A 14,282-nucleotide genomic window follows, 5' to 3' on the forward strand; every position below is an offset into this window, starting at 1 on the left:
CTGCTGGCATCTGAAGGCGTTTGTCAGACCCAAGACGCCTCACCCGTGTCTAGACCTCCTTCTTCGGCCTGGGGGTTCTGGCCTTGCTTGAATGAAAGGTGATTCTTTCTTTCAAGTCCCACTCTCTCCTCCTCTTTTCCTCAGGATGGGGATGGTAATAATCCAGGCACTGGGTCCTGTGTCAGTAGGCTCAGTGTACTGGCCCCTCTGGAGGGGGAAGCTGGCTTCAAATGGATCCTGTATACATGAGGTGAATGCACGTGAAATGCTCTCCGGATATCCAGCCCCTCACCTGACCTCCAACACCCCTTCTCCCTCCTGCAGATGTTTATTGAGCGATTACTATGTAAAGATGTTCTGTTGTGTGCTGAGGATATGACAGTGAAGATGGAACATCCTGACCTCATGGAGTTTATGATCTAGCTTACACTATAGTATTATAATGACAGGGGCAGGAGGTAAAGGTGCTGGTGATCTCATAGCAGGGAACCTGATAGAGCCTTGTGGAGACAAGGAAGGCTTCCTAGAGGCAGTGACACTTTGCGGACACTTGTAGAGTAAGAGCTGGACCAAGCATGGCAGTGGTGTGAGAGGAGGAGAGAGGAAGGGAGAGACAAGGAGAGCAGAGGACGAAGAAGATGTGGTCCAGGCAGAGTGGTCAGCGTGTGTGGGGACCTGGAGGCCAGAAAGAACAGATGGGACGGCTGCTTGCCCCACCTGGGCCTGGGCTGCCTAAGTCACAAGCACCCAGTGCTGGTTTCCCCAGGGTCCCGGTCTCGTGACACAGAGGGGCCTCAAGCAGAAACCAGGACCCACAGGCACGTTGGCGCCTCTCCGCGCTCCTGAAATGCCTGTGTTGCCTCTGCTGCGTGGGCTTGGCTGAGCCCTGCTTCATCCAAGAGCTGCTTGGTTTCGTTGGGCTCTGGGGGGAGCTCGTGACCAGTGCAAACACCGTAAGACTGGGAGGCCCTATGTTTGGACTCCTGGGCTGTGTGAGTTTGGGCACCTCTGCCCGCTTCTCTGAGGCTTCTGCTGGCCCACTGGTAGACTCATCTCTGAGGTGTTTTTTTTTTTTTCCAGTGCTTGCATCCTGGGGTTTTAATTCTCTACCATTTGCAGGGAGCTAAATTCTCTTAGAAACTGCAGGCTTTCAGCCATGAAGCAGTGTTTATAAGTGGCACGGCCATCACTGGGGGGTGGTGCGAGTTGATCCCTGGAGAGGATGGCCCCGTCATCACACGGTCTGTCGCTTCCCCCGCAGGCTTGGAGGGCACCATAGCCCCCATTACCACCACCCACACCTGGGCCGTGCGTTACTAGGGAAGAAGCATTCGGCTTCGCTTGTCTGCTGAGAAATAGCTACAGGCTTTTGTAGCTACCCCAGACACAGGGACATCGCTATCAGCTGATTCAGAACAGACTGTATAGAAAGCCACACAGCTACATACGGTTGAGATCCACATAGAAAAATATTTATTTAACAGTTTTCAGTTGACCCTTGACCATGCATTCATAAAGGAAAAGGAACAGAGGCGCTAAGCCACAATGACGACCCTAAATGCTGCTTACTTTCAGTGCAAGGGGGGGTGTCCTACAGCTCCCAGACAGGAGGGCTTGTTTTAGAAATACATATATTGTTGTAGTGATGTATAATTTTTCTTCTTGTACTGAAGTTTATAGAGCAGAATGGGATGGATGTCATGCTTAGCAAATTGCAGGCCATCTGGAATCTGGGTCTCTGGTGGATGGAGCCACACTGGGGGGGACCCTCCTTTCCTGGGCTCCATCGAATAGCTGGGGCAGGGATGGGACATCATCAAACCATCTGTCTTCATGGACAGAAGCAGCCATCTGTGGCCTTTACATCATTTTAAAGCTGTGACCTGCACCCTTCTCTGAAAACCAATTCCCAACAGCTCTTCTAGCTTCTCCTAAAGAATATTTCTCAATAGGAAAGAGAACAAGGTGGCAGATCAGAGTTTTAAATGAAGGTCTCTAAGCTGATGGGGTTATGGAAAAAGTGACCACAAGGCGTCCAGGCAAGCCCTGGCAGGGTCAGAGGACATAGGACATGGAGTGGCTCTCAGCGGGGGGGAGGAGGGGGGGGGAATGTCCAGTGCACAGCCATCACCTGTGTTCTCACAACACATCTGTGCTGCTTCCAAAGCCCCTCACTTTCCTTTGGCAAACTTAGCAATGAGTGGTGGCCATCCTTCTAGGAAGCCACCTGTTAGCTATTAAGGAACGTGCCTGCGGCTGATCCAGCCATGGTCTCAAAGCCATCCAAGAAAAAAAGGGAAGCGGTGTGTGCTGGCAACAAAAGCAAGACTGGATATGGCTTGGTTATGGTGACCTTGGGAAAAAATGGAGGGGAGAACAGGGGAAAGAAACAGTGTAGAGAAAGGAGAGACGCCATTGCTTTCCTTACTGGAGAAACATGTAAAGAAAGAGGGGGAAAAGGAAAGGAGAGGGGAGCAGGGAGAGGAAAGGGGAAGGAAGGGGAGACAGAAAGAGAGGGAGAGGAGAAGAGAGGTAGGGCTGCCCTCAGGAATGAGGAACCAGTGGGAGGAGTTTCAAAGTTACTGTCAGAGCAGTATTACACTCATTCGAATGTGATGCTTCAAAGGCAAGCCTGTGACAGGGTGTGGCGGGGTGATGGGGCCACACCCATGCCCACTGAGCCAGGCTCCACCTCAGTCTGTGCTTCTCTTAGCCCAGGGGTTCTCAAATTTGAGTATCAGCACCAACCCGTGGCCTTGTTATAACCCCAGGGGTCCCACCCGCAAGTCTCTGATTCAGCGGGTCTGGGTTGTGCATTTCTCACAAGTTCCCAGGTAGTACTGATGCTGCTGTTCCGGGAACCCCCACTTTGAGAACCGCTGTCTCAGGGGTTAGAGACTAAACCAAGGTTTGCGCTGATCTGGGCTCCTCGGGTCGAAGTCAGGGAGTGAGTCAGTGTCTCAGCTGGCTGGCAAGAGCAGACTGGCAAACACAACGACAGAACTCAAGAAAGCGCTAAAACCTTTTATTGGATGTATTTGTCTCTTCTTGGCTCTTCATTCAACCCAACCATATGTTTACTTTCCACTGGCAACTGTGATTTTAAACGTCAGTTGACAAGCAGGTGTTGCGCACACTGCTATAGGCAAGTTAATTTATTGCCCACAAACTGATGCAGCGCTCTCTCGCTGGCCTCCATTCCCACCAGCTCCACCCAGCCCTTTGTTCTGGCCACACTGAGCCTTGCAGCTCTCAGAAAGGAGCGGCCCTTGCATTCCTCCATCCCCTGTTGGTGCTGTGTCTTGGCCTGGCTGCCATTTTCCAGGCGAACTAACTCTTACTCTCCTTTAATTTTTTTTTTTAAGTTTTTTTTTTTTTTTTGATGTGGACCATTTTTAAAGTCTTTATTGAATTTCTTTGTTACAATATTGCTTCTGTTTTGTTTCGGTTTTTTGGCCCCGAGGCACATGGGGTCTTAGCTCCCCGACCAGGGATCGAACCCGCACCCGCTGTGTTAGAAGGCGAAGTCTTAACCACTGGACCGCCAGGGAAGTCCCCCTCCTTTAATTTTCTGAGTGTTCCCACCTGTGGGAAGGTCAGCCAGCCCTGCTCATTGCTGCCGTCATGTTCTGTCCAGATTGCTGTCGTGGCCCTTTGCAGACAGTCACCAGGCTGTGGCTGCCTCATCCTTCTCAGCTTTTTATCATCAGTGCCTTGGGCAGGGGCTCTAACTCTTGCTCACCGTGGTTGGGGTTAGAGAGAAATTGGAATAGTGGGGCAGGAAGAGACGGAGAGCTCTGCTAACCACTGAAATCCTGAATCATTCTCAACATCCCCCAGGGCTTCAGTGATTCAGTGAAACGAGACTCCAACAGGTGGAAAAGTAAATCTTTGTGATTTCTTTAAAAGCAAACAAAATAACTTCACTTGAGGAAGGATCAAATATCCAGATCTTTTCTGCTTAGGACGAGTGAAATATTCTTCTGTAGCAGGTGCTTACGTAAGGTAGATGGATGGGCAGATGGATGGACCGATAGACAGATACAGATAGGCGAATGGATGGATGGACAGATTGGGTGGATAAAGGGTGTCCTTAAGACTTGCTCATCAGGTCATGACCTGGAATCATATTTTGTTTTCCAAACATTCTTCAGCTCCTTTGGGTGAACTTCAGCTTCCTCTGGGGGGAATATGTGTGCTCCAGAGCTTTGTCACGTGCCTGTTCTTGAGGGACCTGGTTCTAAAACGGAATCCAGTGTCTCGAGGTGTTGTGCTGACTTGAGCTGGGGTCTGAGATGGACCTGCCTCTCATTGAATTCCATGCTGTGAATGGTTAGCACTTGAGCCGAAAAGTGAAAAGACAAAACCATCCCACTACATTTAAAAATAATGAAAGGCTTTTTGGTCAATTTCGGGTGGAATCCACTGTTCTGAGCAGTGGTCCTGCCACCGTGACCTGTGAGATCTTGAGCAAATCACTTAGCCTCAGTTCTGTCACTTGTAGGACAAGGGAGTTCTCTTCCTGCTGTCCCGTTTTCTGATGAGTGTGAGTCATTTCTGGGGGACTCACAACTAGTTACCATCACTTTAAAGATTGGAGGGGAGAAAACAGAGCACGAGGTCGGGTGTATGATGCCGCCACGTCCCAGCCGGCATAGCGTAATGCACTTCTGAAGACTAAACCAAGCAGGCTGACTTGAATGCTGTTGAAATAGCAGGCTTCAGTGCAGGACGCTGTTGGACACCTGCATTACTTCTGTTTTTTAAACAGTACTCTGCTGAGAATAAATCTGTGTCACTGCCTAATGGCTCTCGTCATTTTAGTGCAGTGATCAAGGAGGAAAAATGGAAGTACTTTATGTGGAAAAACAGGCAAGATATGAAGGTATTTCTTAACCCAGAGTGCGCAGCTGTCGGCAGTACAATACAGATCTATCAACAGTTTCACTTAAAACAAACAGTTTACCTGCTTTACATGACTGAGTTCAGTTCACTGATCTTCATTCAAGTTCACACTGAAGTCATTTAGCTGCGGGCTACAGATTACACCACACAGACCGAAGCATTATAGATTTTTCCAAATGTAATATACAAGTCCAAATTGATTGCAGCCCTACGTAAATTTAGTCAAATCTTTAATATGCTCTATTAAGGCGTGAATAAAAGTTTAAAGCTTTGTCTCAGCTACAGCGTAGCTGGGACTGGAGCTGAACCAGTTGTGAACAGCCAGAATAAAAAGTCACTGTTGGACATGGTGTTTATTCTCAGCAATGTGGCATCTAAAATAATGAGCTTTGTTTTCAAAATGTAAAAATGAGCAATTCACTTGTTATTATAAAATGACAATTTTATAAGGGGGCTAGTTTGACTCCTCTTCTGACACCACCAAAGCTATAACCTCTGTTACATTGTCCATGGGCACACACCTCACGCTGACCATTGACTGTACCTGGGTGCCCAATGCTCCATTTTCCTAGCACAGAATCATCTTTCAAAACACAAGAGCAAAGGTCCTAGCTATTTTCCCCACCTCCAGTTGAGATGGGGAAGTATATTCTAGCAGCCCTGGCAGGTATTTGGCACAATCTGTGTTATTCCAGAATGACTAGGCAAGGCTTAGAATGAGGAATGCAAAATAAAATTGTGTGTTTTCAGAATTATTTATGCTTTAAATAATTTGTAGTCCCTTATAGGGAAGGCTTTCTGTGAAAAGACTGGAGAGACTTGGTCTACACTATAGCGGAGAATGTGTATTCAGAAATACGATCCAGATTCAACCTTGGTTGCATCGTCAGAATCTTAGGAGGATAAATACAGGCTAGGTGGGTGATTCTGTGAGGGTTTCTTTGGTTTGGCAGGACTCTCTGGGTATGTGGCTGGAAAGTGGGGAATGGGAGGAGAAGGAAATAAGGAGCCTTGCTGCTTTGGGCAGCGTCTATGAAGGATTACTTTAACCTGTGGCGTAGCCACTAGCCAGAGGGGGCTGGTCCCAACTGAAATGTGCTGTAAGCGTAAAAGCCACACTGGGTTTCAAAGACTTAGTAAGAAATGTAAGAAAATGTAAACATCGCATGAATATTTTGATTCGTTGCACGTTGAAACTGTGTGTGAAATGATGATATCTGGGGCATACTGGATTAAAATCATTAAAATTGATTTCACCTCTTACTTTTTGAATGTGGTTGAGATTTTAAAATTACATATGTGGCTTGTATTTCTAATGGACAGTGCTGTTTAATACCTATGATGTATGGTGGGATTATGGCTCATGTTTACTTTCTTGCTTGTGTTTTATTTTTCAAATAGAAAATGTGAGAGACAATATTGTCTTGGAGAAAAAAAATATATATATAGCTTGTGGATTTTGGAGTCCAGCAAGCATGTGTCTTGGCTATAGCTAGCCCTTGGGTAACTAACCTCTGAGACTCAATTTCCTCATCTAGAAAATTAAGATAATAACAGTTTTGATCTGATAATAACAGTTTTGATCTCAGCAGGTTGTTGTCAGAAATGCATGAGAAATTAGCAGAGAGCACTTATCACTGAACTAACATAGGGAAAACGCAATAAGCAATCGGCATGGTTCTTTCTTAATCTCAGGACCTGTCCAGTGCCTCATCTTTTAATCCCTGACCATTTCAACTCAGTTCCTTGTTTTGTTTCTTCCCCAAATTTGTATTTTCTTTCATGTCTATCTATCTATCTATTTACTTCTACACCCAGAAGGCTAACCTTTCCCTTCTTTTTCTCATCACTGAAAAAATCTCTCGTCTGGTTCCCCATCTTCTTACTTGTTCAGACTAAGGTACCTCCTACTTATTTACTTCAACTGTTCAGAGCAAGAATTCTATCCTGGCTAAAACTATAAACCAGCCACAATCCTTCATCTGCCCTTGTCTGGATGCCTCCTCCCGAGGATGCTGGGTCTTGCCTTTTATGGAACTCCTCTGCTTCTTTTGATGGGATGGTCAATCAAAGGACGATTGACTCCAGGCAAAAGGGGTGTAGGTAATGGGAGAATAAGGGTCATGTAAACAAGAGATCAAGAGAACAGGACAGGAGAAGAAAAATCGTGTAACTTCTCTCCTTTTGCCCCCCCACAAGGCTGCCTTTTCTTTCTCCTTGCCTTTCTTCCGTTGGCTTTAGAAGCTGTGCTATGTTCAACCATGGTAAGTACTAGGTGGTTCTCGTTGCCTTTCTAGATTCTTGCACCTGCAAGCACAACCTCCCACAGTGTAGCATGGCACACATCTAAAACCCTGTGCTGTTTCCACATTCTAAGAAATAAGTCCTTAAATGAAGATGGTTATTACTTGTTCTCTGAAATTCAGTGGCAAGGAAGAGAAAAAGAAAACTTAGTGATGATATGTTGTTTCGCTAGGTGAGTTACCTGATTCTTTCACAATTAATAAGATGAACCTCTCAGCCAGAGCTACATGAGATTAAAAAACAAAGAAATAACTTCAGAACACACTTGGAATAGCAGTGGTGGCGTGCCTCTTACAGTCCCTGATTTTCCTATGCAGGTTTTTTTTTTTTTTTTTGGTAATCAATCAGAACTATGTTGATTTTTGTTCCCATCTGGCAGCTGTAACTAGGTGCTTCAGCCTGTACTCTTAAGGTGATTTTTTTTTTTTTTTTCGCCTTTCATCAGATCAATATGTTACTTTGCCTGTTTTATTTTTAGATTTACTGAGTGTTCTGAGGGTAGCAAAGGAAAGAAATAAGCAAATTGGTTTGTATTTCAAGTGTGGGCTCAGGTTTGACCCCAGAAACCTGTCAAACCTGTTTGGAAATTTAACAGGGGAACAGGTTTCACGGGTCTTCTTTGCTGACAGCTGGGATTTTTTGGAGGATTTGTTGTTGGGAGAACTGAGTGATTTCAGTGCCAGAGAACATAACTAGGGCCCCTCTGCCACCCCAGGCAAGGCATGCTTAGGCGAGTGTGTGCGGGAGGGCCGACCCTAGATGGATAAACGTGGCTGTTTTTCCTGGAGCATTTATTAATGAAATATTTACCACTGATCAGAGGCAGGAGGGGTCGTTGCCAACAATCACTTACCTGTGGCTTCCTAGAGAATCAGAGGGTTGGAAAATGTGAATGAATTTTTCTTCTTAAAGTATTATGTAAATTTAGGAGAGGGAGGAAGAATTTCTGAAAATCCAAAACAAACACAGCTCTAAGATATCAGCTGTCCACATAGACACTTACATTCTGGTGTCTTGGCTCCCCAAGAGAAGACAGCAGATGCTCTGCAGCTCCCTGATCTTCCTTTTCTTATTTACTCTTGTGGTCACTGTGGATAAATACTCACGACACTTGTGATTATCAGTTGTCTGTGGTGTACATATAGCATCTTGTTCTCTGTCAGAGGTTGTGAAAGAGCAATGATTGCGCGATTCAGAATGCAAATACGTGGGCGTGCAGACAGACATCTGTCCATGCAGTCAACGTTTGGGGGACCACTAAGGGGTATCGTTTTAAGAGCCTGATCTTTTCTGGGCGGCTGACAGTACAGCTTAGTGCCACAAAGGCAGTGAGCTAGTGAGTTACTAGCTGAACTCGAAGTTTTATATTTTCCATGGTTTTTGGATAATTATCTTTTTTTCCCCCATGAGGCTCAAATATATGACACATCTAAAAACATCTCTAAAGAAACAGAAGTGCTGCTGCAGATGCGAGTGTTGTAATTACAGGTGTGCACGCCTACTAAATATATGTCCAAAACACACACTCAGTGACAGGCTAACTAACTCCTGATTTTGCCTCCCCTGAAATTGAATGCAAAATTAGTGTCACTAAATATACTTCTTTGTTACCAAAGGGCTGCCACTGCCCTTTTGTCTTGAAAATAATCATTGAGTTGTCTCTAGACAAACATTCTTTAAAGTACAAATATTGTTTCATCTGATGTGGCTATACTGTATCCATCTATTCCTTAAAGGCCAAAACCAGATTTACGGACTACATAAAATGCTTTCTGGATACACAAACAACAAACAATGAAAAAACATTTTTTTAAATTAACAGGCATCAACAGGTATAAATAATAAATTGTCTAAAGCATTTAATGGTCTTTAACACAGTCAACGCCCCTGGCCTTGAAACAGTGTTAAATTCTTTTTTTGCTAGTGGCAAAAAAAGCCATCAAGCAAGCAAGCCCAACTTGAAAATTTGGTACCATTTCCTGGCCAGTAAGCACAGAACGGAGGGGCTCAATATTTTATGGGTATCTTTTTGTTGTTGGGCTTATGATTTTTTTTTTTTCCCCCTCTCTCTCTCTCTCTCTCTCTCTCTCCCCTCTGCTGCCTGCTCAGGGCTGATCGTTGTGACGTTGGCCGTCTGCTGGATGCCTAACCAGGTTCGGAGGATCATGGCTGCGGCCAAACCCAAGCACGACTGGACCAAGTCCTACTTCCAGGCGTACATGATCCTGCTCCCCTTCTCGGACACCTTTTTCTACCTGAGCTCGGTCGTCAACCCGCTGCTGTACAACGTGTCCTCGCAGCAGTTCCGCAGCGTGTTCGGGCAGGTGCTGCGCTGCCGGCTGACGCTGCCGCACGCCAACCAGGAGAAGCAGCTGCGCGCCCACGTGGCCTCCACCGTGGATAGCGCCCGCTTAGCGCGCCGCCCCCTCATCTTCCTGGCTTCCCGGCCCAATGCCTCTGCAAGGAGAACTGACAAGGTTTTCTTAAGCACTCTTCAGAGCGAGGCCAAGCCCGACTCTAAGCCTCAGCAGGTGAGTCGTGAGTCACCGGATCCCAACTCAGAGGTGACACCTGCCACCGAAAATGGTTTCCAGGAGCATGAAGTGTGACTGTGTCAGTCAAGGAAGGAAGGAAAGCTGGAGCGCCAATGGGCCCTCCCCACGCGAAAGCAACGGTTACCTTCATGCAGCAGTGACAACAGACTGTGCCCCCATCATCAGGGACAGGAGTGGAAGATGACAGGGGCCTGGGAAAAAAACAGATGGCCACTTAAAAGTGTCACTTACTTACTTACTTACGTAAGGACTAATGCTGGTGCCAACCCGGCCTCAACTGTGGCCCACCTGTATCCATTCCTCCTCCTTCCTTCCATTAAGGACACGCTGAAAATTCAGTCAAACTGAACGTATCCAGAGCTCACAAAGTTTCGTTTTGACACTGAGCTCTTTCATTATTTGCAAAGGAACTGAAAGAAAGAGAGCACGGATTCCCCTCGCGACCCGGAATAAAAGGACACCCAGAAAAAAAATCTCAGGGGGGCTGGGGGGGGGAAGGCGAGCCAGAAGAACAATGCAGGAGGGGCTGGTATCTCCTTCAGCTTCAGCAGTGCGCCAAGAAAAGGCCTAATTTGAGGAGCAGGATGGTGCTGGCGAGTCCCGGCCGAAGGGCTGGGGCAGAACTGCTCCTTTTCTTGGGCCGGGGCCCGTTGCACAGAGGGGTGTTGCAGCAGCTGATGCACACGGAGTTCAGTCTCCCCGGGGAGCAGAAGGATTGGTACCCGGCCGAGGCGATGAGGCAGGCCGCCGACGACGCGCACGACTTGCGGTATAGGATCCCTGCAAGACAGACCCGAAGGAGCGCGGGGTAACCAGCCTGCGCCGGCCCCAAGACGGCAACCCTCCGAGCCCAGAGCCCCACGCAGAGCACGTTCTCACTCCTCCTACAGCCCAGAAACTTGGTGTGGCCAGGGAGCTGCTCCAGGTTGTTTTCCTTGAGCCCCTCCCCCCAACCCCAAAATACATGACATGTGCAGTGGAGAAGGCAGGCATCATTTCACTTGCTTCTGAGATGCCAGTACCAGTGAATAAAGAGCTTTTACGATCAAAGTTCATGTTTTTTGTTTAAACTGTGTACTAGACAGAACTTCTTTTTATGTACTTTTTTGGTTCACACTGTCTCATGCCAGAGAGGATGACTGACAGGCTGCACTTCAAGATCTTATCTCTGTTGCTATTACTTTATAAGCGACCACAGAGAGATGGCTCTCAACTATGTGTTTATGAAATCCTGGAATTCTCTCTCTCAGTAAAAACCAAACTCCAAAGAGAATAAATCAGATCACTACCAAAGAGGCCCTGTGTGGGTTCAGTGAAGGGAGGGTGGGGGGCCTGGCTGACTGACAGTGTACCGAACACTGCCTTGTTCCAAGGGGAGTTTTGCCCTTAGAACATACGGCCATTTGCCAGGTCAGCACCACACAGCCAGCACTTATTAACACATACTGTGTGGGCACATAAAGGGTCTTCCCAATAAGACTGGAGGGCCCATCTTAAGGAGCTCGTGTGTCAGGTCCAAATTGCAGCATAATCATCAAATTAGGGTGTCTTGGGTAATCATTTGACTTTATAAAGCTGGAAGTTTATTCAACTAATAGCTAAGCTTATTAAATACTTTCCTGAATGCCAGGCACTCTTCAGATGGCTCCTAGCTCGTTTACTACCTGCAACAACCCTACAAGAGAGGGCCCCAAGATCATCCCCATTTTGCAGATGGGGATCCTAAGGGCAAGAGAGATTTAGTAACTTGCCCAAAGTCACACTTCTAGAAAGTAGAGCACCTGTGATTTGAACCAAGTATTCTGGTCCCATACTGTCAAATCTGTAGTACTATACAGCAAAGCAGCCAGCCAAGTTAACCACAAAATGGTTTTGTATTTTGCAGGGGGGGAAGACTACTTTGAAAATAGCTTTTGGTGTGTGTGTGTGTGAGAGAGAGGCCGTTTTGCATCAATGAACTACTTTTCTTTTTGGACATACAACATCCTACTAAAGCTGAACCTCAAAGTGATGCCTGTAGCCCATGTGCTGCCCTGCGTGTCTGAGGGACACAACACATTCACCAGTAGCCAGGGCTCCCTCCCCTCTGACTCCCTGCAGGCAGGTGTGTTTGCAAGCATTACTTCCATTTGGGCCCCCATCCTCCCCCTTGAGAATTGCTACTTTGGATGCTAGAGAAACGGTGGAAAAAAAAACTGAAGTGCCTAAAACTCCCAAGTGGGAGGTAAAAAAATACATTAGATTTATATTAAACATGCAATTTTATGTCATTTCTATAACTGCATGTTTGTAAGGATTGATTTTGTAACTCTGTTAGAAAAACCTGGAAGGTAGCTGGTCTGGTAAGAGAAATCCCATGGACAGAGGATGTGTAGGGGGAATGAGGAGCACTGTTTAATTTCTAAGGAACATGCTACAGAGTTCCCAGAGTCTCTACATTTTCTAACCATTGCCCATTTTAGAAAATTAAGGTTCACTGTCTTTTTATTCTTAAATGTTAAAAGCCACTAACTGTCAGTTGTCAGTTCAACGTCAGTAAACTTTTTTACTTTAAATAAATTTTAAAAATTAAAAAATATGTACTGAATACATCTTTTACTGTAAAAACGTTCAGACAGATCAGGTGAAAATGCTCCTTGACCTCTCTCCTTCCAATGCTACATCCTCCTCAGAGGTAAGCACTCTTATCAATTTGGGATGCCTCCTTCCAGGCCTATTTCTATGTATTTACATATGCGTCCATGGAGAAGAGGTCTGTGCATATGTCCTAATAGCATAACATAACATCCCATATGCTGTATATATGTATATCCTATTTGCATTTTCACTTAGTGACATGGCTGGGGATATATTTTTAAGTCTAACTTTGTAGGACTGAGAGTCAGTGATGAGGTAAGTTAGTTAGATAAATAACGCAAGATGGGTGCCCCAATTTTGTGACTGCTGCCCAGGGGACATCTCCAGATCACTTGGCTCTGATGGCCAGTGGGGCCTATGCTTGCAGTCCTGCAGGACTGTATATATTTGCATCTTTAAAAGTTGCTGCCAGAGGGTCTGCCTTCCAATCAGCCTGAATCTAGGTGCTGAGATCCTCTTCTTTGGGGCACTAACTGATCTCAGCACACACTCAGCTACAGGGACCTATTAGAAATAAAATAGACTGCTTAGACAATTGGAAAGGTTGAAGAGATAACCAAAAGCTGGGGTGCAGTTGAATGACAAGGTACATCTCCTACACTAGGCCAGCACTTCAAGACTGGGAGAGGTGGCTGTTTCATCTAATGCACAGAAAGCAAAACAAGTCATCAAAAGGGAGAAAAAGATGAATATGGTCCAAACAAATAAATAAGATAAAACTTGAGAAGAAAATGTTAATGAAACAGATAAGTAATTTACAAGAAAGAGTTCAAAGTAGTAGTCTTAAACATGCTCATTGAACTTGGGAGAAGAATGGATGAACACAGTGAGAACTTCAACAGAGAGAGAGAAAATATAAGAAAGAACCAAACAGAAGTCACAGAGCTGAAGTATACAATTATTGAACTAGGAATGCACTAGAGGGGTTCAAGAGCAGACTAGATGAAGCAGAAGAAAGGATCAATGAACTCAAAGACAGGGCAGAGGAACTGACCCAATCAGAGAGCAGAGAAAACAAAAAGGAATGGAAAATAAAAAGGGAAGATAGCTTAAGGGACTCATCAAGTGGATTAATATTCACATTACAGGAGTCACAGAGGGAGAAGAGCAAAAGGGGTAGAAAACTTATTTGAAGAAATAATGGCTGAAAACCTCCCTAACCTGGGGAAGGAAACAGACATCCAGATTCAGGAAGCCCAGAGAGTTCCAAATAAGGGGAACCAAAAGAAACATACATCAAGACACATAATAATTAAAATGTGAGAATATTAATGGCAATACAGGAACAACCTGTTACTTCAAAGGGAACCCCCATAAAATGAGCAGCAGATTTTTCATGAAAAACTGTGCAGGCCAGAAGGGAGTTGCACAATATACAGGCATACCTCAGTTTACTGCTTTTTGTTTTATTGTCCTTCACAGATACTATGTTTATTACACACTGAAGGTTTGTGGCAACTTGAGTTTAGCAAGTCTATCAGCACCATTTTTCCAAAAGCATTTGCCCACTTCATGTCTCTGTGTCATGTTTTGGTAATTCTCACAATATTTCAAACTTTTTCATTATTATATTTCTCATGGTGATCTGTGATCAGTGATAATTGATGTTACTATTCTAATTGTTTTTGCTTTGTATTTTTTACTTAAGATATGTACATTTTAAAAAGACATAACGCTATCTGCACACACTAAATTACAGTATAAACATAACTTTTATATGCATGGGGAAACCAAGAAACTTGTATGACTTGCTTTGTTGCAATATTTCCTTTATTGTGGTTGTCTGGAACCAAACCCCAGTATCTCTGAGGTATGCCTGTATTCAAAGTGCTGAAAGAAAAAAAAAAACTTCCAAACAAGAATATTCTATCCAGCAAAGCT

General features: G+C 45.2%; 2 protein-coding genes and 1 long non-coding RNA gene across 3 annotated transcripts in view; 1 reads left to right on the plus strand and 2 right to left on the minus strand.

Annotated features, from left to right (window-relative positions):
- Positions 1 to 9,818, plus strand: part of GPR39 (G protein-coupled receptor 39) — a gene marked incomplete at its 3' end in the record, with an annotated part of 229,972 nt that extends 220,154 nt beyond the window's left edge. The window contains exon 2 of the mRNA XM_082465914.1: positions 9,319 to 9,818. Within this exon, the coding sequence (XP_082322040.1) occupies positions 9,319 to 9,818 (500 nt within the window). The remainder of the gene's footprint in view (positions 1 to 9,318) is intronic.
- LOC309662777 lies at positions 1,451 to 9,324 on the minus strand. Its single transcript, XR_014264953.1, has 2 exons — positions 9,084 to 9,324; positions 1,451 to 8,977 (listed from the first exon to the last, which is right to left on the minus strand). It is a non-coding gene; the product is annotated as an uncharacterized lncRNA (long non-coding RNA).
- Positions 9,819 to 10,306: 488 nt separating the features above from the next.
- The window catches only part of LYPD1 (LY6/PLAUR domain containing 1), a 49,798-nt gene continuing 45,822 nt past the window's right edge, over positions 10,307 to 14,282 (minus strand). Inside the window, exon 3 of the mRNA XM_082465954.1 lies at positions 10,307 to 10,544. Coding sequence (XP_082322080.1) covers positions 10,309 to 10,544 — 236 coding nt within the window. The 3' untranslated portion in view covers positions 10,307 to 10,308. The remainder of the gene's footprint in view (positions 10,545 to 14,282) is intronic.

The sequence above is a fragment of the Balaenoptera physalus genome, assembly GCF_965194825.1.
Source record: "Balaenoptera physalus genome assembly, chromosome: 6".
Classification (NCBI taxonomy): domain Eukaryota; kingdom Metazoa; phylum Chordata; class Mammalia; order Artiodactyla; family Balaenopteridae; genus Balaenoptera; species Balaenoptera physalus.